The sequence below is a fragment of the Terrapene carolina genome, unplaced genomic scaffold, assembly GCF_002925995.2.
Source record: "Terrapene carolina triunguis isolate 2854851 unplaced genomic scaffold, T_m_triunguis-2.0 Scaffold68, whole genome shotgun sequence".
NCBI classification, from domain to species: domain Eukaryota; kingdom Metazoa; phylum Chordata; order Testudines; family Emydidae; genus Terrapene; species Terrapene triunguis.
The window spans coordinates 77,760,468-77,786,933 of NW_020664419.1; the positions used below are offsets into that span (position 1 = coordinate 77,760,468).

General features: G+C 40.7%; 1 protein-coding gene across 2 annotated transcripts in view; it reads left to right on the plus strand.

Annotated features, from left to right (window-relative positions):
- Window positions 1-26,466, plus strand: part of NEDD1 (NEDD1 gamma-tubulin ring complex targeting factor) — a 58,064-nt gene that overhangs the window by 9,696 nt on the left and 21,902 nt on the right. For both annotated transcript variants that reach the window (XM_026648855.1, XM_026648853.2), the window contains exons 5-9: window positions 673-813; window positions 8,878-9,107; window positions 9,601-9,802; window positions 11,412-11,604; window positions 25,874-26,005. In XM_026648855.1, the coding sequence (XP_026504640.1) occupies window positions 673-813; window positions 8,878-9,107; window positions 9,601-9,802; window positions 11,412-11,604; window positions 25,874-26,005 (898 nt within the window). The remainder of the gene's footprint in view (window positions 1-672; window positions 814-8,877; window positions 9,108-9,600; window positions 9,803-11,411; window positions 11,605-25,873; window positions 26,006-26,466) is intronic.

Consider the following 26,466-nt stretch of genomic DNA (forward strand, 5'->3'; position numbering starts at 1 on the left):
AATGTACCGCTATAGCTGTGAACCTTAACTATGATTTTTCCTGACTTTCAGGCTTTTATATCTGCAGTATTGTAAAAAGTTTTTCTTTCCAGGTAATGGATACATGTTTCAAACGTGTACTTTTTGGGCTGGGAATATACCTGGACATTTTAGTTTAATGTACAAAGACACGATGATGCCTTCACTACCAAAGAGAGAGCTGTTGAGCAAATATGTTCAATAACAGTAAAGCTACTGAAGGGGGAAATCTGGCAAAAGTAGACTGCTCTTAATATAACTCTGTTAAACTGGCAGTTGTCCCTGAAAGATTTTACTTTGATATTTATGTGTGCTAGAGGTCTTTACATTATATAATTAACATACTGTTGATACTCTAATGAAGAACGTGTTGGGTTTTATAAAAGAGCCTTCTGAAAAATATAATCAGGTGTCGGGTAAATCAAGGTTCCCAGTTTTTGTTACATCAGCATGAAAATCCAAGTTGTTTGGGTGATACTTTTCGAATGCCCAAGTTAAACCTGAAATAATTTTGCAAAATGTCATCTTTGTTACAGAAGAGGCAAAACAAAAGCCTGAAGCTGAAGTATTTCTATAATAGCATGGAAAAAACGTTTTGTCTTCTGCTAGAACATTCTTCAGCACTCTGTTTTAGTTTGTTTCTTTCTCTTTCAGGATCATAAAGATGAAGTAACTTGTGTAACATTTAATTGGAATGATTGCTACATTGCTTCTGGATCTATGAGTGGTGAAATTATTCTCCATAATGTTACTACCAATTTATCCAGCACTCCCTTTGGTCATGGTAGCAGCCAGGTACAGTATGTGTATAGTGAAGTAGTAACTATTTTGGGTTTGGAGTTTAATCTTAGATTATTGAATATTTTACATTATTGTAAAATGGTGAACTTTTGTTCTGTAAAGTTTTAGGTTTGTAAGTCATAAATGTGAATTTTAAAATGTGTTAAGAACTCGTGTTGCTTATTAATCAGCATAGCCTCTAGCAGTAGTAATATTTTAAAAGATTATTAAATTACTAACCTACTATTTCCTTTCTGGAAATTTATAAATGTACTGACAGGGATGATAATGGAGGCTTTTAGCTCTATTCCAGTTAGGAATGGAAGGCAGTAGAATATGAAGAGTCAAAACTGGACAAGTTTGAAGTACATTTCTACTCAATGATTGGTTTTTTTTAAAAAACCAAAGTTGTTATGGGTTTCTATATTGGCTTCAGTACCTCCAGATTAAATTTGCTCAATTTGTAAGAAATGTAGCAAAAACATTCAGTGTATAAAGGTAGAGACTACTTAGGGCAGTAGTTTTCAAACTGCGGGTTGTGACCCAGTACTGGGTCACGGAATGGAAGGCACTGGGTTGCGGTGGGTAAAAGTCCCTTTGGCGGTGCTGCCCGGCTAAGGCAGGCTAGTTCCTTTTCTGACACCGTGCTGCGCCCCGGAAGTGGCCAGCAGCAGGTCCGGCTCCTAGGCAGGGGGGCCCCGGGACTCTGCGCGTTGCTCCTACCCTGAGCACTGGCTCCGCACTCCCATTGGCTGGGAACCAGCCAATGGGAGCTGGGGGTGGGGGTCTGTACCTGCGGGTGAGAGCCACACAGAGCCGCTTGCACGCCTCCACCTACGAGCCGGACCTGCTGCTGGCCGCTTCCAGGGTACAGCGTGGTCCGCGGTGCCAGGACAGGCAGGCAGCCTAGCTTAGCACCCCTGCAGTGCCACTGAACAGGAGTCACCTGAGGTAACCCGTGCCCCTGCCCCAGCCCTGAGCCCCTTCCTGCACCCCAAACTCCTCTTCCCTGACCCCACCCCAGAGCCTCCATCCCTAGCCCAGATCCCTGACCCCCAACCACACCCTGGACCACTCATTTCCTGCCCTACCCCACAGCCCTCACCCCTGCATTCGGACCCTCTGCCCTAGCCCTGAGCCTCTCCCACACCCCAAACCCCTCATCTCCAGCTCTGTTGGGTCACGGGCATTAAGAATTTTCTTCAGTTGGGTTGCCAGAAAAAAAGTTTGAAAATCACTGGCCTGGGGGATGGACAAAGTTGGCACTTCTGCCAAGCTGCCCTATTCATGACCATTTGCTGACTCCCAGTGTGTCCACAGCACCAGTGAAGTGGTGGCTTGGCTGCTTTCAGCTGTTGTAGCTGACCTTTCACTTCCCTTTTGTGCTGGCATAGAGCTGGAAGTGGTCCTCTTGTCTAACACTGAACTTGTATCACTTAATGAAGATCTAATAAGATTTTTCATGGGGAGAAGATAGTGTTTTTTTAAACATTGGGGTGAAGAAAACTACATAAAATCATTAAAAAAAGTTCAGTTTCCAGTGTTGTGGTGTCTTCAATGCATCATTATCATCTACCATTTATATGCATGCAGAATTGTCCTTAATACTCAGTTTGCTTTTTAAAAAAGCAATCCATCTATAGAGCTAGTAAATCTGTCATATTTGCGCTGTCTAGATAGCTCATCTTGGGGATTATCTTTGGCAGTTATTTATGGACAGTGTGTGGTCATTAAGACCATAACCGTGAAAACAACAGGGAATGTGGATTTGAGAACCAGCGACAAGGAGCTGGAAAACTTTCAGCTGGGTTACGCTGTTCAAGTGGTGTTTTCAGTAGGTGCCAAATTGAGAAGCCTTTATTGTAGCTGCTATTTATTCAGGTATATTTTAACTTTTCACTGAAGAGAGATCAGATTGCTTTTCTGGTGCTTGAGGATGATTAGCAATAATACAGTGAATAGCCATTTTCTTGATAGAGATGAAGTCAAGAGGTCAGACAACTAGACGGAAGATGGCTAAAGTTATTGTAGGTGTTACATGAATGTAATTGCATACATATAGCTAGTACTCTCTCTCACTAAGGGGCCTATAATATTTTCTAATGAGGTATACTGTGATGGGTACTTGATTGCTGTGTTTTTGTGTCAAAATGGAATTGTTTGGAATTATGTAACATGGTAGCTATTTAGATTTCCAGTTTATCTGAATATAGTGCATCTTTTAAAATCTTTTTGCTCCTATATACCTATAGTTTTATTTTTGGTTTGGATTTTCATTGGAATTTGTAGAGAATTGCAGTATTATACAGTTATATTAGTATCTAAACATACATATAGTGCTCTTACAGAGTTTAAAAAAGACTGTGCCTACTCCAAGAATTTGTAGTCCTAAGGGTCTAATTCTGTAAGGGTGAAGTTTCCAGGGTAAACAATGTATTGTACCTCTTGATTCTGGCACAGGTTCTTTGGCTTAGCTAAGGAGGGGTGACCCTTATTAAGGGGGAAAAACTACAGAAAGTTAAGCATTTTTGTTGTGAAGCTGAGGCCGGACTAACTTTATAAAAGTGGCTTGTCTTCACCTGATACAGCAAAATGGAATGTAATCTGTTGACCAGTTAATATCTGAAATTGTATAGGCTCTACATTTACTAGCATAGCCCATGGTCATAGTGCTTTCAGTGATATGAAAACTTTGCATTTCACCTAAGAATTGTCCTGTTAATTGTGACTGTAAATTCACATGTATGTGCATTATTAGAATTAAGTTCTTGCACTGAGTTGTATGTTCTTGCACTAAGCTTTATGTAGACCATCTAATCCTAGAGTCTTCAACTGCTGTTTTTAGATTTTATTAACGCTACTAGATTTTATCTGTTTGCTGTGTGAGAATGTATTGGAGTCTGTTTCAAAAGAAAACATTTGTTCAAATCTTGAATGCCTAGCACTGTTCTCCCAGCAACAGGGTTAGTTTAGCTGTTTGAGCAGCTGGTGATCTGTGAAGATATGTGATGGCTTCTATTCTTTTCATATAGTGAAACGATAATCATGAGCTCCACAGCCACTCACTTTATCTACCTTGTTTGTCCCCTTTATGAGGCTGTCCATTGGGATATGGAAGAGATTAGTTTATTCACTGATATTGTGTAACTGCATAAGGATAATCAATGAGGCTAGAATGGTTTTGGCTTTTGGGTATTTTTTCTCCCCTATTTAATTCTGTAACTATTGTTTGCATTTTTTATTTTATTTTTTTTGCCTTTGGTATGTTTTCTTCCAAGATTGGCTAATTCTACCAAGAGGTGAGGTTTTTGTTTTGTTTTTAATCTGTATATTAAACTCTTGAGTTATGGTTAAGGTGGGTTGTTTGTTTTTGGCAGTGAATTATGAGCCAACATTTTTCTAACATACACGTTCCCCATTGGCTGCCTTGGCAAAGAGTCCAGAGATAAAATGTGCTTGGGCTTGAATGACCCTTTTTTCTACAAAGACCCTCTGTTCCAATCAGAGCTGGGGCATAATGGTGTGGGGAAGCTTGTGCTGTGACAACCCGTATTGCATTGTTTTTTGTGGCTCCATAGAGGACTTCATTTTCCATTTCTACCAATCTAGTGCCTTGCACTAGTAATTTCTGCAAGCCCTCCATGTACAGAGCTCCCTAAAGTCAGTGGGAATTGCGTCCACCCAGATACTAAAATTTACTTCATACTTCACTTTTTTTTAAGTGTTCAGTTTTGGTGCTTGGCCCTTTTCTATTCATGCTAGCTGCAGAAATGTTTTTTCCAAGGGGGAGCTGCTGGGTGCTCAGCATTCTTGAAATCATTACACTTCTGAATAAGAGGCTAAACTGGGCACTCTGGCCCCAGTTCAGCAAGTTACTTAAATGCTTGCCTAACTTGACTTAATGTTAGGCACACGGTTATTATTTATAAGTGCCTTCATAGATTTTAAGGCTAGATGGAACCATTAAGACTAGTGTCACTTCCTGTATAAAAAAAGTCCACAGAATTTCACCAGGTGATTTCTGCATGGAAGCCCATAACTTATTGTTGAGATCAAGTATATCTTTTAGAAAAATGTTTAAAGTCTTCAAGTGATGGAGAATCCACTGCATCCTTAGCTGAACTCTAATTACCCTCATTATTAAAAATTTGTGCCTTGTTTCTAGACTGAATTTGTCTATCTTCAACCTCCAGCCATTGGATCTTATGTTTTTGTCTGTTACATTAAAGAAGTTTTACTATCAGGGCTGAATTGGGGCAATAGTTTTTTAAAGTCTTGGCAGTAGAACTTTATACTTGCCAAGCCCTAAGGTAGATGATGGCAAATGAAGTTCATTGTTGATAAATACAAAGTAATGCACGTTGGAGAGAAAAATGAAACTATTCACATAACTTATGAGAGTCTATGTTAACTGTATCAACTGAGGAAAGGGACCTGGACATCACTGTAGACAGTATATCTGCACCCTCCAAAATAATAATAATAATAAAGCAAGATGCTAGGCTGTATAAGGAATGGGATGGAGAATGTTGTTTTATATAAATCAGTGGTGCAGCCTCACCTGGAATACTATGTGCAGTATTGGGCACCCTATCTTAAAAACGAGATTGTAGAGTTAGTAAGGGTTCTGACAAGGGGTTATAAATGATCACGGGTATGGAAAAACTCTCTTGTGAAGAGAGACTGAAAAGATTGAAATTCTGTATCTTAGAAAGGAAATGAATAAGAGGGGATATGATAAAGGCATATAAAATAATTGGTATAGAGAAAGGTAGATTGGGAGTATCGATTCTTCCTTGTCTCATAACATGAAAAAAAGGGATGTTCAATGAAACAAATTTAAAACCAATAAAAGAAAATAGTTTTTTTTCCCACACAATATATAACTAAAATTAATGTGAAACTCATTGCCACAGAAATGTTGCAGCTAAAAACTTAGCAAGATTCTAAAAAAGATTGAATGTTTTATATGGATAGCAAAAATATCAAAAGTTACAATAATGGTAAATGAAGAGTATTAGGGAGAGAAGATCTAATGCTTCAGAGGGTTTAGGCCAGTGGTTCTCAACCCACAGGCCATTTGCAGCCCAGTCAGCACACAGCTGCGGCCCATGTGCCATCCTCGGAGCCATACAGGTAGTACATCTATTGTGTGAATGCGGCCCATGTAATACAGAGAGAGCTGCATATATTGCCCACAATGGAAAACAGATTGAGAACCACTGGTTTAGGCTAATTTCAGTTATTGGAGATTAGGAGGTGAGCTAAAAAGGGGGGCTCAGGTTATTCCACATCTGTCTGCTGTGGGGTGTCTTGAACCTTCCTCAGAAGAATTTGGTGCTGATCACTGTTGGAGACAGGACACCAGACTAGATGATCTGCAGCTCTGAACCAGTATGGCAATTCCTGTGTTCCGATCCACTAAATCCAACTGCCTGTATAGCTTCCAATTCATTTAAAATAAAAAACAAGCTCCATTCTTTCTGCAGACATGCCTGTTTTGATAAGGTTCTTAAATTCTAATTGTATGATGAGTCCTGGACAACTCTGCAAACTTCTCAATATCTGAAAGACTTTTCTTGTAATAAAGCTATAATGGAATGCCAAAACTTTAAATGTAAGGGGTTTCTAGTGTTACTTTTATTGGCCCTTTCTCATTCCAAGATATGGTGTTGAATTTAATCTTTGTCGTGTTAGGAATTATAAGTAAAGTGTTGATAGCTAGGATGCATCATATGTGGTGCAGGCTGTAACACCTTAATTAAGATTGTGTCATGATTAAGACCCTTTCTTCAGTTGCTTATAACTTTGCCAGACTGTAACTGTTAGGGTGAAATTTTCCATGTCGGGTGTCTGCCACAGGCTGAATACTTTTGGAAAGTTTCAGATAAAATTGTTCAGCTGTTTCAGAGAATGATTAGGAGAAAATACACTGCTTTGCCCATGCTTGAAACTAAAAATCTCCTGTGCAGGGGTGTGCACAGGAATAAAAATTTGCCTGCTTTTGGAGGGGCACTTTCTGTGCCCCCCAGGGCCGGAGGAGCTAGCTCTGCCCCCCACCCCAGGGCTGGAGGAGCTGGCTCTGCCACCTTCACCTGTGGTCCGAGGGCTGGTGGAGCTCACTCTTTCCTGGCAGCTGGAGGAGCTAGATCTCCCTGCCCTGGAGGATTTCTGTGCCCCTGCTGATTGGTGGGGGAGGCGGGGGGGGGGGGAGGACGTGCCCCTGCTTGCCCACTCTTGCACATGTCCCTGCTCCTGTGACTTACTACTATCTCATTGAAAAGCTCTTGAACCTCTGTGCTTTGGAGCAGGGACTTGAGCTTTGACTTGGTGGGGAGGTCACACTAGTGTCAGGGATGTGTCTTTTGCTGTTTGAAGGAAAACTTGTCCAGATTAGAGCTTCTGAAAAATATGAGTTCACACATGCTTAGAGACTTGTTGGTATCTTTGGCCAATTTAACTGCCTAACTATGCATGCATTAAATATGCTTGAGCCCAGGGTTGTAGGGGCTAAGCAGGACTTTCCTGTAATTGCTCCTCTTGGCTGCTGTGAGGCCAGGAGACAGGGCTGTCTATGCTTTCCCTGCTAGTGCCTAAGCAGGAAGCTGCCTAACTCAATAGCAGATGGGTGATGAACAGAAGGAGGGGGAGGAGTTGTACTGAGGAGGGAGGATTGGAGGGAGGGTGGAAGGATAGGAGCAGGAGGGGAGAGGGACAGGAGCAGAATGAAACAGAAGATGAGGGGAGATGAGTTGTGCAAAGGTAGAGGATAGGAGTGTGGGAAGGATGAACATGGGCAGGAGCATAGGGGTATGGGGGCAGGAGCTGGAGAGGGAGGGATAGGAGCAGAAGGGCACAGGGAGGGGCTGGAGGGATGGGGCAGAAGGGTCTAACCACTAGTACACCCTTCCCTAGCTGTGAATCCCACTGGCAAAGTGTCTCACCCCATCCCTGTGTAATGGCAGGTCAACACAGAAGATAACCCAAGGCTTTATGTGGCCCTGCTACCACTAGAGGGGCATAGAGCACCACATGAGTTGATGTGAATTACACACTTCCCCCGGATCACTCAAATCCCAAGCTTTGTTTCCATAAGAAAGACACACTCTGAGTGTGACTTCTGCATCTGAACACAAAATGGCAACTGGCTCTGCAGCAGTGAAGTGAGTTCTCTCCATTTTAAAGAGACAGTACTCAGAAAGCTGATGGAGGTCACATTCACCACTCACTTCAGAGCAAAGACTTAAAATCATGCACTAACTCATCTATTTATGAGGTCACTGGGTGGGGTGGGGTGAACTTTGCATGCAAAATTAAAAGACAAACAGGATACGCCTCGGTCAACTTAATTTCCTCAGTTATTGTATTTATACTAATGTATAGTGCCCACATTGCAGCCAAGTCTTCTCCCCCTAGATTACAAATGCTATATCACATGCTAGCTATAACTTCCTCCTCCTCCTCCTCCTCCTCTTCATCATGTTTTACCAAATTACGTTCACATCACTGTGGTGTATTTAAAAAGTTCAACACTCTTGGTAAATTAGCAATTAGTAAAATTATAATATTGCTTTTCACTTGTCTAGACACAGGCTCCATAGACCAACTGATGCCTTATAGTTAACTTTATGATACAGGCATTTTTTTTACAGTTTCCTTTAATTAGAAGAGATATTGGCATAAAATCAGGAAACTCTTCTCAGGAGTTTCTATTGCTGCTTCCTTAACCCTCACTTTTTGACTGTGGTGTAAGCTGAGCAGCACAGTGGTCAGGAAGGAATTTTCACTTTGCACATACTGCATTGCGATACTGGCCAAATGCATTATGGGTGTGTGGATTGTTTTTTAAAGCCACCTTCCTCTGAAGCATCATGTCTAAGAAACATGATGTCAGTCTATTGACTTATGGCCTGTTGAATTATGTCAGCTTTTGCAATCCTAATTCAGATGACTTTTTTTTGGTCTGAATGATTTAGACTTGTTTAACCTTAACTTTATATACAGATATATTGTATGCATTTAATTTTTTAATAATTTTTAAGTTAATAGTGCATTATGCATGTTTGGTTTATTTTACAGCCTATTCGACACTTGAAATATTCTTCCTTTAAGAAGTCTTTATTGGGCAGTGTGTCTGATAGTGGAACTGTAACGCTGTGGGATGTAAATAGTCAAAATCCATACCATAATTTTGAAAATGCTCACAAAGCTCCAGCCTCAGAAATCTGCTTTTCTCCTGTCAATGAGTTGCTACTTGTCACCATAGGTTTGGATAAAAGGATAATTCTCTATGACACGTCAAGTAAAAAGTAAGGATTATGTAACTTTTGGTAAGCATTCTTTATCAGTGGATTGTACGGGAATTTGACTCAAATGTACTTCTTGGAGTTACAAGAATTATCTGTAATTAGAGGTTGTTAGTGTTTATTTTAAAGTCAGACCACATTAAGAATGATAGCTTCTAGATTGAATTCTCTAGAAAATAGTGGTTGTGCTCCAGTTAAATTCCTTTTTAGGGTGTATATATAATATTTTGATAATGTATAAGTGTACAAGCTTCACAAAGGCTTGATCCAGTGCCCACTGAAGTCAGTGGGAGCCTTTCCACTGACTTGTGTAGGTATTTGATCAATCCTTAGAAGAATAAATATATTGCAAATCTGTAGCTGAATTACAAAAATCTGTGTTATATAGTTTGCTGTAATTCTTTAGTGCTGTTGGGAAAGTCTAATTAAAAATAAAAATAGTGACTTAAAAAGTCTTTTTAATTGTAACATCTTCCTATATTTCTCCTGTCTGAAGACTACTGAGAACTCTGGTAGCTGAATCTCCTCTGACAGCAGTAGATTTTATGCCCGATGGCACTACCCTGGCTATTGGCTCTTCCCGTGGAAAAATTTACCATTATGATCTAAGAAAGCTGACATCACCGGTAAAAACAGTCAGTGCTCACAAAACCTCTGTGAAGTGTATACGCCTTCAGTACAGTAGCACTTGTTCAAAGGTAAAACATTTCCTTCTTTATCACTCAGACTTAGGTTAATAAAATGAAACCATTAACTTTAAGTCTTCTAAAGAAATGTGTATACTGAACTGTCAGTGTATTACAGGTGTCAACATAAAGGAGAATCAGATTTGTCAACACACCAAGAGAAATTGTATAGAAAACAAACATTAATTGTATACATTGTCCATTTAATTTTCTTCTCATTCTTAAGTACAGTTTCAGCATTGCTAGTTGTCTTGTGTAACATGAGTGAAGTTTAGTCTTAAACTCTTTTTTTGTGTGTGGCTATAGTGCTGTTCTGGGCCTCCACTTCACCCAAGGAGGAGTCCTGTGACACGTCAATGTCTCTCTTGGGGTATGTCTACACTTGGAGTGGGATGTGTGATTTCCATCTTGCATAGACATACTCATGTTAGCGCTCACTTAGCGAGCGTGCTGAAAATAGAAGTGTAGCTGGGGTAGCATGGTGAGTGGTTGTACAGGCTAGCCCTCTTGAGTTCAAACCGCACTGAATCCCATGGGTACGTACACGGCATGCCTAGCCCATGCCATCAATCACTGCTACCCATGCTACCATGGCTACATGACTACTTTTAGTGCTCTAGCATGATGAGAGCTAGTGCAAGTATGTCTATGTGACCTGGAAATCACTCCCCCAGCTCCTAGTGTAAACATACCCTTAGACTGAGTCCCCGGGCTTCAGCATCCCAGTTTCTCACTGTGACTCTTCTAGCAGGGCCTATTTAGTTTGCTCCCTGCGGAAGTTTTCTCTCCAGGGAGCTTTATAATCAGAAAATGTTTGCAGCAACACAAGTCAACCTTTATCAAACAAAGTGTTGTTTATTAGTCAACAGGAACAGTGTATTAGGGAAATCCGTGTATTAGGGAAATAAGGTAAATTAACAGAGAAGGCCTAGTCTCATGACTCTAACCTACACTTTATTCTCTCCTTGCAAGTTTTGGATAAGTTCCACACAGGCCAGATATCTCTGTTCCTGGCCTGGCAGAGACAGTCAACCCCTGCGACATTTTTCTCTTTGTACCTCGGTCCGAGACTTTTATCTCCAGCTGCTCCTGCCCACTTACCCCGGCCCTCTCTCTCTGCTGGGGTCTTTAATGGTTTTGTGTCCTTTTTGAGCCTAGTCTTAGGCCTCGGGAAAATAAACCCACTACTCTGACAGGAGCTAGGCTGTGGGCATTTCCCTATTAAATGGCTTCTCCGTGGTTCCCTTAAGGACCCTCAGTATTCTCTCTGGAGGTATTTTATCTCTGCTCTTGTTTTATTTCCTGTTAGTGGGAAACACACAGCCTCCTTTGGTTTAACTCCATGCAGTCAAGCAGAGGAATAGCAAGCAGGTAAAATGAGGCACACACCATATTAATAGAAATAGTATAAAATCTCCCACTTTCTCCACATTTGCTTGAAGACATCTGACTCCCTACTTGTAATCAGAAACTGAGAGGTTGTATTTGTTTAGACCAATTTCTTGCAATTTAAACATTTTGTGAAACTTGTCCATGTTTTAAACAGGAAAAAAGAATTTGCGTTTTTTTTTCCTTTAAGTTGGAGCACAAATAACTTCTTAAATTTGCTATTTCTCTTCAGTCCAGCTTTAATAAATGTTCTTCAAATAAACCAGCATCCAAAAGAACAGATGTTAAAGCAAGTAGTAATGTTGGAGGAATTCAGAATACTGGCATCATCAAAAATCTTACCTCTAACACACCAATTACAGTTTCACCCCAGCCCATGTCAACAATTGAGAGTAAAGGAGCAGATGTTGTTCAGGACAAAACAGGTAAGGAATCTGTTTTTTAGGATAGGAAATTATCTGAGTTTGTGAAAAAAAGATCTTGGAGCAATACTTCACATGCTTTGGCCAGCCTTGCAGAATGAAAGTTCACAAGTCATTATGTCACCGTGAAATATTATTTGTATACGTTTGTGTATATAATTGGATTCAACTGCCTTAACCATGAGACTATCCTTTCTCTTCCCACAGTTCCCTACCTCATTCACCACAGGCTTCAAACTGCTGCAACAAATCAGGAAGGTATTGACCAACAAGAGCCCCATTGCTAGATAACCTTAATTCAATCCCAAGCTGGGTCCATCCTGTGCACTGAATGAGGCAGGTATCCTGTGGAAAAAAAACAGTATGAGATCGTGTAATTAAAGGCTGTAGCCTATTGCATACACACAAGGAGGCCGAATTAAGGCCACAGGCAACATTAATTCTAACATTTTGTAAGTTTTTTGACTTCACAACCTTAATTTTCTTTTTAATGTAGGCTTTTTTTTTTATTGTAATATTTAGCTTAGTACAGGAAGTGGCCGTTTTGCTCATTTACATTGTTAGTGATACAGGCAGTGTCAAACCCCAAAACAAAAGAATGTAAAAGTTTCAAGCCTACTTAGGGCTTGTCTAGATTAACAGTTAGTCCATGGCAAGCTGGGTTGTAAATCTACCTCTCACAGTCTATGTAGACCCTGCTGCTGCTCACTAAAAGTTCCCTCGTGCGCTTTGATGTACATCTCTTTGAAACGAGAATAGATCAAAGCAAGCTAGGGATTTTTTTAGTGCACAGCAGCAGGGTCCCTGTGGACAATTAGTGAGAGGTAGATTTACATCCCAGCTTGCTGCGCACTAACAGCTATCTAGATAAACCCGCAGTGTAATAGGTATGGCGCTATTTGTTTTTCCATAAAGTTGGGAGCAGCCACAATTTAATCACCATTGTGTCAACCTTGCACCCTAAAACTGCATGTGCTTATGATAGAATAGCTATGTATGAGCTGAAGGAACTGAGAAAGTCACTGGGTCCATGTGACATTACCCAGGATACAATCTGGACAGTTGAACAGCTGTGTCCCCTTAATTCTCTAGCCAGAGGTGCCTTTTACACTGCTTTGCTGTCAGAACATCCACTCCTGCCCTGTTAGCACAGCTTTTAGTAGGCAAATTCACTCCCAGCTAAAATACGTGAGCACTCTGACCAGTCACTCATAAATTACATATAGCGCAACACCCACAAATTCTTAGTCCTAGGTTTGTCACCCCAGAAATGTACGTCTTGTATTGTCCAGGACACTACTGAACAATGCAAGCTCATAAAAAGTCCCCATCATTTCATCAAAGGAAAATGTTATATGCACTAGTTTTATCCCAAATGGAGTTTCCCACAAACTTTAATCCAAACACACTGGTTAAGATAAAACAATAATATACGTTTATTAACTACAAAAAGATAGATTTTAAGTGATTGTAAGTGATGATGCATGAAAGTCCGGAGTGGTTACAAAATAAGAGTAATACACAAGCTAATACCTAACTTAACAAGCTAAGTGAACTTAAAATCAAAGACTTTTTGTCTCACCATATGCTTCTATAAATTTCACAGGCTGGGTCTCCTTTCAGCCTGAGACCACTCCCCCTTAGCTGAGCTCTTTGAGAGTCGTTGATGTCAAGACAGAGAGTTGGGAGGAGGAGAGGTGCAATCAAGTGTTTCCCTTCCTCTTCATAATTCAATTTCTTCAGCTAGATACCTCCTTGGTGACATGCAGTTCTCTGTGGATGTGAGGTTAAAATCGTCCCTGGGGTGAAATGTAAACTTCTTGTTTACACCTTCCCCCCCTACTGGAGGATGGCCGCTAAAGTAGGTGATGGCCCTTTAACACCTGTCTGGGGTGATAGTGTGCCTTTGTCTCTGAAAAACTGATTTGTGGTGTTGCCCCAAATTACAACATATTTCAGTAACAATCATACAGTAGAATCTTATAACTTTGCATTTAGTGTCGCTACACATATTTTAACAGGATAATGATATTCAGCAGATTATGACTTTTCAAATGATACCTCACAAGGCATACTTTGTGCAAAATTTATCATAATCTTGTAAAAGTGGTGACCATAATAGTAGACCATCACAGTCCATTTTATATAATTAATCTTGTTGAGTTTAATTGTGGTAGAGTGATAAAAAGTTTAGATTACCTGTAGACTGTTTAGGTTCTGCATGAAATTATAAAAATATAAGAACGGCCATACTGGGTCAGTCTAATGGTTCATCTAGCCCAGTATCCTGTTTTCCAACAGTGGCTTGTGCTAGATGCTTCAGAAGGAATGAACAGAACAGGGCAATTATCAAATGGTCCAATCCCTGTTGTCCAGTCCCAGCTTCTGGCAGTGAGCAGTTGAGGGACACCCAGAGCATGGAGTTGAGTCCCTGACCATCTTGGCAAATAGCCATTGATGGACTTTGCCTCCATTAACTTATCTAATTCTTTTTTGAACACAGTTATGCTTTTGGCCTTCACAACGTCCCCTGGCCAACGTTCCAAGGGTTGACTGTGTGTTTTTGTGAAGAAGTACTTCCTTATGTTTGTTTTAAACCCATTGTCTATTAATTTCATTGGGTGACCCCTAGTTCTTGTGTTATGTGAAGGAATAAAATAACATTTCCTTATTCACTTTCTCCAGTCCATTCATGATTTTATACACCTTTATCATATCTATCTGTCCCGTGTCCATCCATCCGTCACCATTAGCCATCTCTTTTTTAAGCCTCGCTTAGAGGGCTCCGTGGGAAGGCATTCCTCTGAGCATTTTATTGTTAGCAGGGTCTTGTTCTAGGTGCAGTTTTTGTCCAAGAGGCTTAAAACATGGAATGCTTTGCAGGCTAGTTTGTTTGTTTGGTTTTTTTGTCCCCCCTGATCCCCCTTTCTAGCTCTCACTAGAAAGATAGCTGGGGAATATAGGATGAGAGTTAGGTTAGTTAAATCTCCCAGGGACTTTTGGAGATCTTTGCCTTTTACTCAGAATTCAGATTATATATATGCCTGATGCTAACAAAACAGAAGAAGAAAATTATGGTGCAGCATATTTTGTGATATTTGTTTTAAAAGTATGCTCCAATTTTTTTTTTTTTTTTTTTTTTACTTTTGCATGAATAGACTTGAAACTGCCTAACACTACCTTGTTTTCATGCCACAGTGTTTGTAGTGAAGAGAAGGCTAAATTGGTTTTCTCATTCCTCTAGAGTTTATGCCTCATACCTTGTACTTTGGCTGACAGAAGTACTTACAGTTAGCGCTTAAAGGTGCAGGAAGTTCTTTACATTTTTTTTCTTTTAAAATAAAGCTCTCCACAAAAGCAGTTAATTCATGTGCCCTTGTTGCATTATTTTTTTTTAAAGTGCATTGATTTGACAGAGGAGATGATGCTAACTAAACACAGCACTTTTAATTAGCAGCTGTTTTCTAGGAGTTCTGACCCTTACTCTGCAAGGAAGTAAATGCCATTGCTCTCTAAGGTATAACTTATTGGAATTTAACTTGAGCAAATTCAGTTCTGAAAAAATATTCTCAAGTCTATTGAGCAAGTCTTTGAGGGGTTTCAAGACTCAAAAGAAATTTTTAATGATTTTTTTTTTACGCTGCTAAACTTTCCCTCTTTTTTAAATAAGGAGAAATATGTTTAACAACATTTATTAAGCAATAAGCCACTGCAGTCTATAGGGACACTGATTAATTAACCCCCTTGGGTATGCAGTGCAGTATGAGGTGAAGTAGAATGCTTCCTGTGTACCCAAGAAGTGTCACTAATCAACATTACTGCACCATCTGGAGAATCTTCCTTCAGTTACAACATGCACTTATTAAAAGCATTCATCTTTCCTATTTAAAAACAATTACTTTTTTTTATGATTGGTCTTATTTGTGTGCTAGAACTCAGTTAAATATTTAAAGAGTGCATGCTTGAAATTGGCATCTGGGTAATGCTATAAAATAGCATATTTTCTTGTATATGAGCCCAAAACCCTGTGCTTAAGTTTTATAGAGAGTCCTTTGGGTGTTGGTGAGAGTAAACCTACTAGGTGAAATAGTACACATTTATTGCAGTATTACATGTAGGATAGAGTGGAAAGGAATCTAAGCTCAGAGAGAACATTGTATGCCAAAATATATCAAAGTGAAATTCAGAATGTGATCCAAATTACAAGTTTATGATCTGATTATGCAAACATACATGTGTATGGGTAACTTCACACACATGCATAGTTACACTGAGTTTAGTTGGACCACTTGCATGATTGAAGTTACTGGTGTGTAAATGTTTGCAGGACTAGGCCCTATGAATGGAAGTCACCCTGATTTGTTGTTAACTTATTCATAGGCATATTCATTGTTGTAGTCATGTTGGTCCCAGGATATTAGAGACACAATGTGGGTGAGCTGCCTTATTTCAACTGTGATACTCAGACCTGAAGAAGAGCTCTATGTAAGCTCAAAAGCTTATTTCTAACCAAGAAAAGTTGGTCCAATAAAAGATACATCATCATTCACCTTGTCTCATAGACTTGAAGGTCAGAAGGGACCATCATGATCATGTAGTCTGACCTCCTGCACATTGCAGGTCACAGAACCTCACTCATCTGCTTAACCTCTGGCTGAGTTACTGAGTTCAAACCATTAAGTGACCTGTGCCCTATGCTGCAGAGGGGCACAACCCCTCCTCCCCCCTCCGCCGCCCCCAGCATCTCTGTCAATCTCCCATGTTTAGGATTGGGAAGGAATTCCCCCCCCCCCCCCCCCCCCCCAGGTCAATCAGTTAGATACTAAGCATCTTGGTGAGATCCACCAGCTAGACAACTGGAAAAGAATTCTCTGTAGTAACTTAGAGCCGTTCCCATCTATTGTCCAGTCTCTGGCCATTGGAAATATTTGCTACTAGCAGTCGCAGATGGGTCACCATGCCATTGTAGGCAGTCTCCTCATCATACCATCCCCTCCATTAACTTATCAAGGTCGATCTTGAAACCAGTTAGATTTTTTGCCCCCACTGCTCCACTTGGAACACTGTTCCAGAACCTCATTCCTCTGATGGTTAGAAACAGGCATCTATTTTCAAGCCTAAACTTGTTGGTGACCAGTTTATATCCATTTGTTCTTGTGCTAACATTGGCCCTTAATTTAAATAAATCCTCTGCCTCCTTGGTATTTGTCCCTGTGATGTATTTCTAGAGAACAATCCTATCTCTCCTCAGCCTTTGTTTGGTTAGGCTAAACAAGCCAAGCTCCTTGAGTCTCCTCTCATAGGGTAGGTTCTCCATTGCTCTGATCATTGTAGTAGTCCTTCTCTGCATCTGTTCTAGTTTGAATTCATCTTTCGTAAACATGGGAGATCAGAATTGCACTCCGTATTCCAGATGAGGTTTTATCAGTGCTTGGTATAATGGTAATAACACTTCCCAGTGTCTACTGAAAATATCTCACCTGATGCGTCCTATGGTTACATTGGCTTTTATCACAGCTGCATCACATTGATGGCTCATAGTCACCCTGTGGTCAATACACCCATGTCCTTCTCTTCCTCTGTCGCTTCTAACTGATACATCCCCAGCTTATAGCAGAAATTCTTGTTGTTAGTCCCCAAGTGCAAGGTCATGACTATTAAATATCATTGCATTTCTGTTATTCCAGTTTTTAAGGTCCTCCAAATCTTCTTGTATGATATTCCGGTCCGCCTCCATATTGGCATTACCTCCCAACTTTGTGTCGTCCGCAAATTTTATTAGCACATTTCCATGTTTTTGTGTCAAAGTCATTAATAAAAATGTTAAATAAGACTGGTCTCAAAATTGATCTCTGTACTCCACTAACAACTGCTCTCCAGCTTGACAGTTCACCTTTCAGTATGACCTGCTATAGTCTCCTCTTTAACCAGTTCCTTACCCACCTTTCAGTTGTCCTATTAATCTCCATCTTTTCCAATTTAGCTAATAATTTCCCATGTGGAACTGCATCAGGTGCTTTACTGAAATTCAGGTAGATTAGATTTACTGCATTTCCTTTGTCTAGAAAATCTTATCTTCTCAGAGAAAGAGATCAGGTTGGTCTGGCATGATCTACCTTTTATAAAACCATGTTGTATTTTATCCCAATTATCGTTTAGCTCTGTCTTTAATTACTCTCTTTCAGAATTTGTTCCAAGACTTTACATACAATTGATGTCAAACTAACGGGCCTGTAGTTTTCTGGATCCTTTCCCACCCCCCTCCCCTTTTCTTAAAAATAAGTGTAGTATATTAGCAATTCTCCAGTCATGGGGTATGACAGCCCAGTTTATGGATTCATGAAAAATCCCTGCTATTGGATTTACAATTTCATGTGCCAGTTCCTTTAATCTTCTTGGATGGAGATTATCCAGGTCCCCCAATTGGTCCCATTAAGCTTTTTGAATTTGACTTTCACCTTGAATGTGGTCATTTCTACTTCCATATCCTCGTTTCCATTAGCCACCTTGTCACTACCCTTAAACTCTTCATTGCCCTTATTTAAAAACTAAGGCAAAGTATTTGTTTAGGTGTTGAGTCATGCCTAGATTATCTTTAATCTCCACCCCATCCTCAGTGCTTAGCAGTTTCATTTCCTTTTTCCTTGTTTTCTTCTTATTTGTATGTCTAAACAACTTTTTGCTATTGGTTTTAATTTCCTTTGCAAGGTCCATCACGTCAAGCTTTTCTGTTTGGTGTGGAAAGGTCTGCTTGTATATTGAGTAGCTAATTATAGGCAGGGCTGGCAGAGGTCTGTATGGTAGATCTAAAGGTTCCAAGCCTGCTGCCGACCATGTGGATATCATTATGATGCCACATGATGGAATTCCTGTTTTTCAGTTTGCTTTTTTGGAAACAGGCAATTACACACACACACACAAAAGTTAAAAGAACACTAAAAAAATTTCAGTGTCAAGTACTCAGAAGTTTGGAAATGCCAGAATTGAGGTTTCAATCCAACATTAATTTGCCCCTTTTAATTACATGATCAATACTATTTTTTCCACAGGACCCCAGCCTCATTCAGTGTCCAGGATGGGCCGGCTCTAGGCACTAATAATTAGTGGAATAGGGGTATGGAATTCAGAAGCTCAAGACACTCCTAATTCAGTCTGTAAACTCATTTCCCAAAAGTGGGCTTCCCATTCTACGGAAGATGTGTTTTCTTTTGATCCAAGTCTTAAAGTTTGCAGCCCAACCCTCCCCCCCCAAAAAAACAAAACCAAAGATGATTTGCAATGGGAACTTCAGCCAGGACAGAAAGAGACCTGTTTGAAGGGATGAAGATAGGATCAAAATTGTAAATGTCTCCTCCTTCACATAGTGTCCCTATGGGCATTCCCTTCAGATGCGCATGCACCCATGTGCCTTTGATTGGAAATTTTTGTTTGGAGTGCTTGTTTGGCCTGCACTTGCGCTCTAGTCCTCCTTGTGCTGTGGTCCAAAGATATATAGAGAGTTACCTGGGCAAGCTGCCCTCTATTCCTTCTCAATTCCCCTTGGCCTGAGATGGAGCATCTAGTGTGCCTGCATCTTGCTTAGTCTCTAGTTTAGCATTACTGTTTTTGTTTTAACCAGTTAGTTTTAGTATATTTCAGTTTGCTTGGTATGGTAGTTATTATACAGAACCCAACTGTAAAATATTTCCTCCCTCACCAGGGGAGCTTTGGTGGCGGGGTGAGGTGTTTTTTTGTTTTGTTTTTTGTTTTTTTTGCTGGGGTGTTCTGGGATCCTCATGATTAAAAGGTTGGCTCTTCTGCTGGGAATCCATCCTGGTTAGTGACCGACACTGTTGGTGAATCCACTCTTTAGGAGATACTCACATAATCTGCAGAGTGCAAGATATGCACCTCTTTTAACAACAGATTGAGGAATAACAGATTAAATCAAGTTTCAGCTCCTAATGATGGGAATAGGCTTTGTGACCAGCCTCAGGCCCAGGGAATCTCTCTGTACATCGGCATCTGAGTACTCTTTACTGCCCTGTTGACCTCCATTTCTTGGTCGATCCTTGACAGAAAAGACTGCAGAAGGTACCCCCAGGCTCCTAAGAAAAGAAGTTCTAGTTCTCCTAGTAGAGAGCTTTCATCGAAAAGAGTCCGGTCATCTCAGAGACTGTGTGCTCCAGAGACCTCCGGTTCCAAAAGGTGTTCCATGAAGACTCCAAACTACTCTGGTACTGGAAGTTCTTTGAAGACTTCCAGTTCTTCAAAACACCATGGTACCAGTCCTACCTTGGTAATGAAACCAACCCAGGTACTATTAAAGCATGATAGACCTAGCAGAGGCTCCAAGCACTCTACTTCACAGAAGCCTGTGCCATCTTCAGACTCTTCGATGCTGGTATATGAGTATCCCAGATGTTGATACCCGTAGAAGAGAGGCTATCCTTATCCTTGGTACCAGTTTCATCTAACAGGAATGTGTGTCAAATGTCAGTGCCGTCGGTATCTGCCCCATCTTCCAAGTTGGGATCACAGAAGCAGGTAATTCTCTTGGTACCGACACCGATTTCTGCAGAGCCCTTATCTATTTTGGCTCATTTACACTTGGTAGTGCAAGAATTTAGATATTCTAGAGCCTTGGTCACATAAGACAAGCCATAATCCCTCTTGTTAATGGGTTCCAGGTGTTTGTCTGCACCAAGATCCACTTGGTCTCCAAGACAATATCTTTCACCGGTATCTCATAGATCTCCAGTACCGATTGAAACAGACAGGCAGTTGCATTTGCTTCAGGTGTCCTCTCCACCTTTGGACTAAATCAAGGATGATTCCTCAGACTCCCCAATGTCTGTATAGGGATCCTCTGACTGTTCTACATGAGACATTCCTCCATCTTTCTATCCTGCAGGGAAATCTCAGAGGACAGATAATCTTATGCCCCTCTTTACCTGCATGACCAGCATTGCATCCTCCCTCCTTTTGCCTTATGGTCAACCTCAGTGGCCATACTGGAACCTCTGGGCTGTCTGCTATCACCAGTTCTTAAAGCCTCCCAGCTCCTCCCATGGAGATGGTTGAGGGAGACTCTGTCCTCTCCTCCCTCCTTAAAAGCCTCAGAAGGAGTCTTTTGAAGACCAGGAAGCTAGAGCAGACAAGGAGGTGACATTGCAAACTAATATTTCATCAACCCCATCAAACAAGGCAATAGTGCCACTTCCACCTTCTCTTGCTGAACACTTTAAGCAGTTTTAGGAATTGATTAAATGTATTTCTGAATCCTTCTAGATTCTGCCAGAAGAGGTCCAGGAGTCCCAACATACGTTTTTTGACTTTTTATGTACATTAACTTCTGGCAGAGAGGCTCTACCAGTGAATGAAACAAAACTGGACCCTAACAAAACCATCTGGCAAACTCCAGCCACTGCATACCTGCTTGCAAATGGGAGGACAAAAAATATTGCATATTGGTGAAAAATTCAGAATTTGTATTCATTTACCCACCCTCCACTGAATTCTTTGGTTATGGAAGCTGTCAGTGAGCATAACACACAACATCAGATGAAGTCAACACACTGTGTCAAGGAACAAAAGCGTCTTGACCTATTTGGACTTGAGCTACTTGTCAGTGACTCTACAATTCCAGCCTGTTAATTACCAAGCCCTGATGGCAAAATACGACTACGTCAATTATGATAAATTCAACAATTGTATTGATCACCTCCCAGTAGAACACACTCACTCCATCTCTACTGCAGTCGTTATGAATAGAACATCTGGCTACAACTGTTTAGCTTTTCTAGGGAGGGTCCAAAATACTGTAGCGGATCTTCCTTTCTGTGAGCTTAAGCTCTTTTCTGAGTCCTCAAATGAATCTCTTCTCACTTGAAAAGATTCCAGGACCATGCTCAGTAAGTAAGAGAAATTTAGTAGGTTGTACTCGGCATAGAGAGCTCATCTGGTTCAATACGCTTTCTCCCATAGATCCACCGAACCACCTAAAAGAAACCTAGCTATCAAAAGAAGAGACTACCCACTGTGACTATTGTAACCTTCACCACCTAGCAGTCCTTGTCCTCCAAACATCAATGTTGATGATTTGGTTAAGGGCACAGAACACCCCCCCACACACACACAATAGGATGGTGCAGCTGAAGATTCCTATCTGCCTCCCTCCCTTTGAAAACTGATTCTTCCATTTCCAACCAGCCTGGGACCAAATCATATCCAGCAAGTGGGTTTTGGAAGCCATAACACTGAGTTATTCCATTCAGTTCACCTCCATCCTCACCTTCCCCATCCCTTTTCAGGGACCCTTCTCACAAGCACCTGCTGAGGCAGGAAGTCAACTCTCTCCTATGTGTAGGGGCCATAGAAGCAGTTTCAGCCAAGCACAGAGGGAAAGATTTGAATTCCAAGTTTTTATTCTGGTCCCATAAAAGAACAGAGGATGGAGACCAATATTAGCTCTTTGGCTCCTAAACACCTTCATGAAATCACAAAAATTCAGGATGGTGACTCTTTCAGCTATAAGTCCATTGTTAGATTGTGGGAATTGATTCTTGGCCCTCAGTCTTCAGGATGTGTACTTCCATGTTGCAATTCACCCCTCTGACAGGAGGCTTCTTCGCTTTCTAGTCAGCCAGCCTCTTTCAGTATGAAGTACTCCCTTTTGATCTTTCCTCTGCTCCAAGAGTGTCCTCAAACATCATAGCAGTGGTAGCTGCTCATTTGCGTTATCTGGGAATAATAGTCTTCCCTTACTTTGGTTGGTTGCTGAAGGGACAGTCGTACAACAAAACTCAGTGTCTCTGCCATCCATCTGATAACGTCTGTCTTCCATAGATTAGGATTTCAACTCAGTATTGACAAGTCCACCTTGACTCTGGTTTAGCAAATAGATTTCATAGGGGCTTCTTTGAATTCCATAACAGCCAGAGCTTATCTTCTGAGGGACAGATTTATAACTCTAACAAACCTAATTTCCAAGCTGCACGTAGGTCCCCAGACTTCAGCAAGAAATTGTCTTCCTATGTTAGTTCTTATGGCAGCATGTATTTTTGTAGTACACTATACCAGATTATGCCTTCGCTCCTTTCAAGGATGGCTCAAACAGTCTATATTCTGAACATACAGTCTAGACAAGCGCCTATGATTCCCTCACAATGAATTGAACTCACTCTGTGGATGGAAGGACCCCTCTAAAGTCTGTGCAGGAGTCCCATTCTTCCCATTTCCTCCCACTGTCAGTATAACATCAGATGCATCCCTTCTGGGATGGGAGGTGCACCTAGGGGATCTTACTAAGTGAGGGCAAGTGGTCTGCCCAAGAATCTTTTCTACACATTAACATTCTGGAACTGAGAGTAGTCAGGAATGCCAGTATCTACTTCCTTCCGCTAATCAGGAGCAAGTCCATCAAAATCATAACAATGTGCCCCGCTTGTTTTACATCAGTGGGGAAGTGAGGTCCCCTTTTCTTTGGGCTGAAGCCATAAAGCTATGGAACTGGCACACAAGCAGTCACATCCTGATGTCAACATCTTACCTACCAGGCATACAAAACACCAGAGTTGACAATCTCAGCAGGCATTTCTCCCAAGATTACAAGAGGGAACTGGACTCGAGAACTCTCCATTGTGTCTTTCTAACATGCAGTGTCCAAGAAGTGGATCTGTTTTCTACCACCCTCAACAAAAAGGACAGGAACTTTTTGTTTGAAAGGAAGTCTGTGTCCCCCCTTATTTTTATAAGTGATGTCATCCTTATTATGTGAACGACTGCACATATCCTTCAATACCATTGCTTCTGAGAGTGCTCATAGAGCAAGAAAAAGCCAGTGTCACTTTAGTTGTACCAACTTGGCCCAGACAGGTCTGGTACCCTTACCTCATTTGCCTCTCTTCTTGTTCACCTGTTCCCTATGTGCTATGCTAGGACTCTGGCTGCTCTCTTCAGCCCAGCTCCTCGGTGATTCTTGGGGATAGAGACTTCCTCTTCAACAGAAGTACAGCAGAAAGACATCTATGAAAACTGCTTACCTTCAGAAGTGGAAGAGATTTCACCATTCCTGTGTCTGATGACAGACTTTTTCTGTTTACTCTTCCCTTTCTGCTGTCCTTGACTATCTGTTGAAATAAAAAAAAAAAAAAAAAATCAGATCTTGTCATGGTTCCATCATGGTTCACTTGGTGGCTATGACAGCCTTTCATTTGTCCATGGAGGTTTTTCAGTTTTTGCTCGCTTCACGATGACAACATTCCTCAAAGGACTGCTGAATCTTTTTTATGCAGATCAAGGAACCCACCCCGGTATGGGGTGGGGACTTGGTCCTTAACTGTCTAATGAAGCCCCCTTTTGCACTTCTTCTGGCTACCTGTGCACTACTCCACCTTTCTATGAAGTCAAACTTCCTGGTAGCCATCACTTCTTCCTGAAGGGTTGGAGAAATGGGTGTTCTGAAGGCAGACCCCCCCACTCACCATGTTCTTCAGGAACAAAGTTTCATTATGACCACATCCTAGATTTCTACCTAAAGTTTCTTCTGAATTCCATATTAACTAGGTTTTCACCTGGCATGACTTTTGAAAGAAAACTGGACCAGAAAGGAAGCAGCCTTATGTTCTTTAGATGTCAGAAGGACACTGGCGTTCTATTTAGATAGAACCAAGCATTTCAGGAAGTCTCCTAGACTCTTTTTGTCAGTTGCTTACAGATTCAGAAGATCTGCAGTTACACCCAGAGATACACGTTGAGAGTCTTCAGGATGAATTATCTCTTATTATGACAATGTTCAGTCTCCTTCTAGGGTGATAGCCTATTCCACAAGGTCCCAATCTACTTCTGTGGCTTTCATTTAACAATATTCTGGTCATTGAAGTTTCAGAGCCATAACCTGGACCTCAATACATACCTTTTTTCCAAACATTATGCTCTGATTCATTCTTCTAAAGCAAGTAATGTGGTTGGCAATGCAGTCTTCAGTGTTACATCCATCTCCATCAAGGGATACTGCTTGGGAGTTACCTGAAGTGGTGCACACATAGGGATGCTACTTGTAGGAGAAGTTACTCACCTTGTGCAGTAACTGGAGTTTTTAAGATGTGTATACCTGTGGGAGCTCCTCATAGAGCTAGAAATCAATAAAGATCAGTTCCCAAGCCATTATGGACAGACAACCTATATATTACTGCAAGTGACCTAAAGTTATATTTAGCTTTGTTTTTCTGTGCTACTTTTCTAGGTTTAAAAGAGATGTAGAGGCTGACAGCCTTAGCCCATCTGTAACTCTATAAAGTCTGAGTTGGATCAATCTTGGAATATCCACCTTTTTACTTCCAGTGAAAAATGACCACCTTTAGAATAAAAGAGACATCAAGAATAGTTATTAATCCTTTCTTTTATGTTTGTATCTTTCATTTCTTCTTCATTCTTATAGAATTTTCAATTGAGACTTTTTTTTTTGGTTAAACTTTAAGATGACATAAGAACAGCCATACTGGGTCAGACCAAAGGTCTGTCTAGCCCAGTATCCTGTCTTCCGACAGTGGCCAATGCCAGGTGCCCCAGAGGGAATGAACAGAACAGATAATCATCAAGTGATCCATCCCCTGTCGCCCATTCCCAGCTTCTGGCAAACAAAGGCTAGGGACACCTAACTGCTCATTTTCTAAACACTAGTTTTAGAGCTTTGGGGGGTTGGGGGGGAAGCAGCTTGAAGATACACACGCATATATTTATATATAATTTTAAATTGAACATTTAACAACTGTATATTTAAGCAGAGACTGCTTTTATTTCTGGATAATGTTGATAGGTGACTTTTCTCCTCCAAGCTTATAAAAGTACTTTACTTTTTGGGGAGTGGGGTGTTGGTGGCTTTTTTTTAAACTAATTTCCATTAATCCTGACTGCATCCATCAAGTAAACAATACGTTTTGTAGTGTTACCTGAAAAACTTAGTTTGAGCATTTGTCTCCATTAACAAGACTCCTTGTATACAAGGAAAAAGTCAACCTATATTTTTCTTTCACGTGTGTGACTGGAGGCTGTTAATGAGGTAACTCTCTCACATGAAGGATTGTACAGACAAAGAGTTGGTTTTCTAATTAGAATTGCTACAAGACCATAAAATAAAAGTATAGCAAACTTTGTTTTGCCTTTTGTTAGGGAAACTGCTTGGATTGATGTTCAGTTAGAGATTTTGTAAAGCAAGCAGAGTCTTTTTTTTTTTTTTTATTTGATGTAATGAAACAGTAAGTCCCTAATAGAATGTTGTTGTCATCTTAAGGTTTTCCTCGTAGCGGCAGCATGGATGTAATTCTATCTAAAGAAACAGATCATGGGAAGAGTGCCAATATGACTAACTTTGATGATCTGGGACGAGATAGTTTGGGTGACATGTTCTCTCCAGTCAGAGATGGTAAGTTGTTAATATTGAAACTTGTAAGATTCGTTACAATGCAGATGAAAAAAAAACTAGGAGTCCTTGTGGCACCTTAGAGACTAACAAATATATTTGGGCATAAGCTTTCGTGGGCTAGAACCCACTTAATCAGATGTATGAAGTAAAAAATACAGGAGCAGATATAAATATATGAAAGGATGGGGGTGCTTTACCAAGTGTTAGGTCAGTCTAACGAGATGAAATCAATTAACAGCAGGATACCAAGGGAGGAAAAAGAACTTTTGAAGTGGTAGGAGAGTGGCTCATTACAGACGGTTGACAAGAAGGTCCCTGCTCCTGTATTTTTTACTTCATACATCTGATGAAGTGAGTTCTAGCCCACGAAAGCTCATGCCCAAATAAATTTGTTAGTTTCTAAGGTGCCACAAGGGCGCCTCGTTTTTTTTGCTGATACAGACTAACACGGCTACCACTGA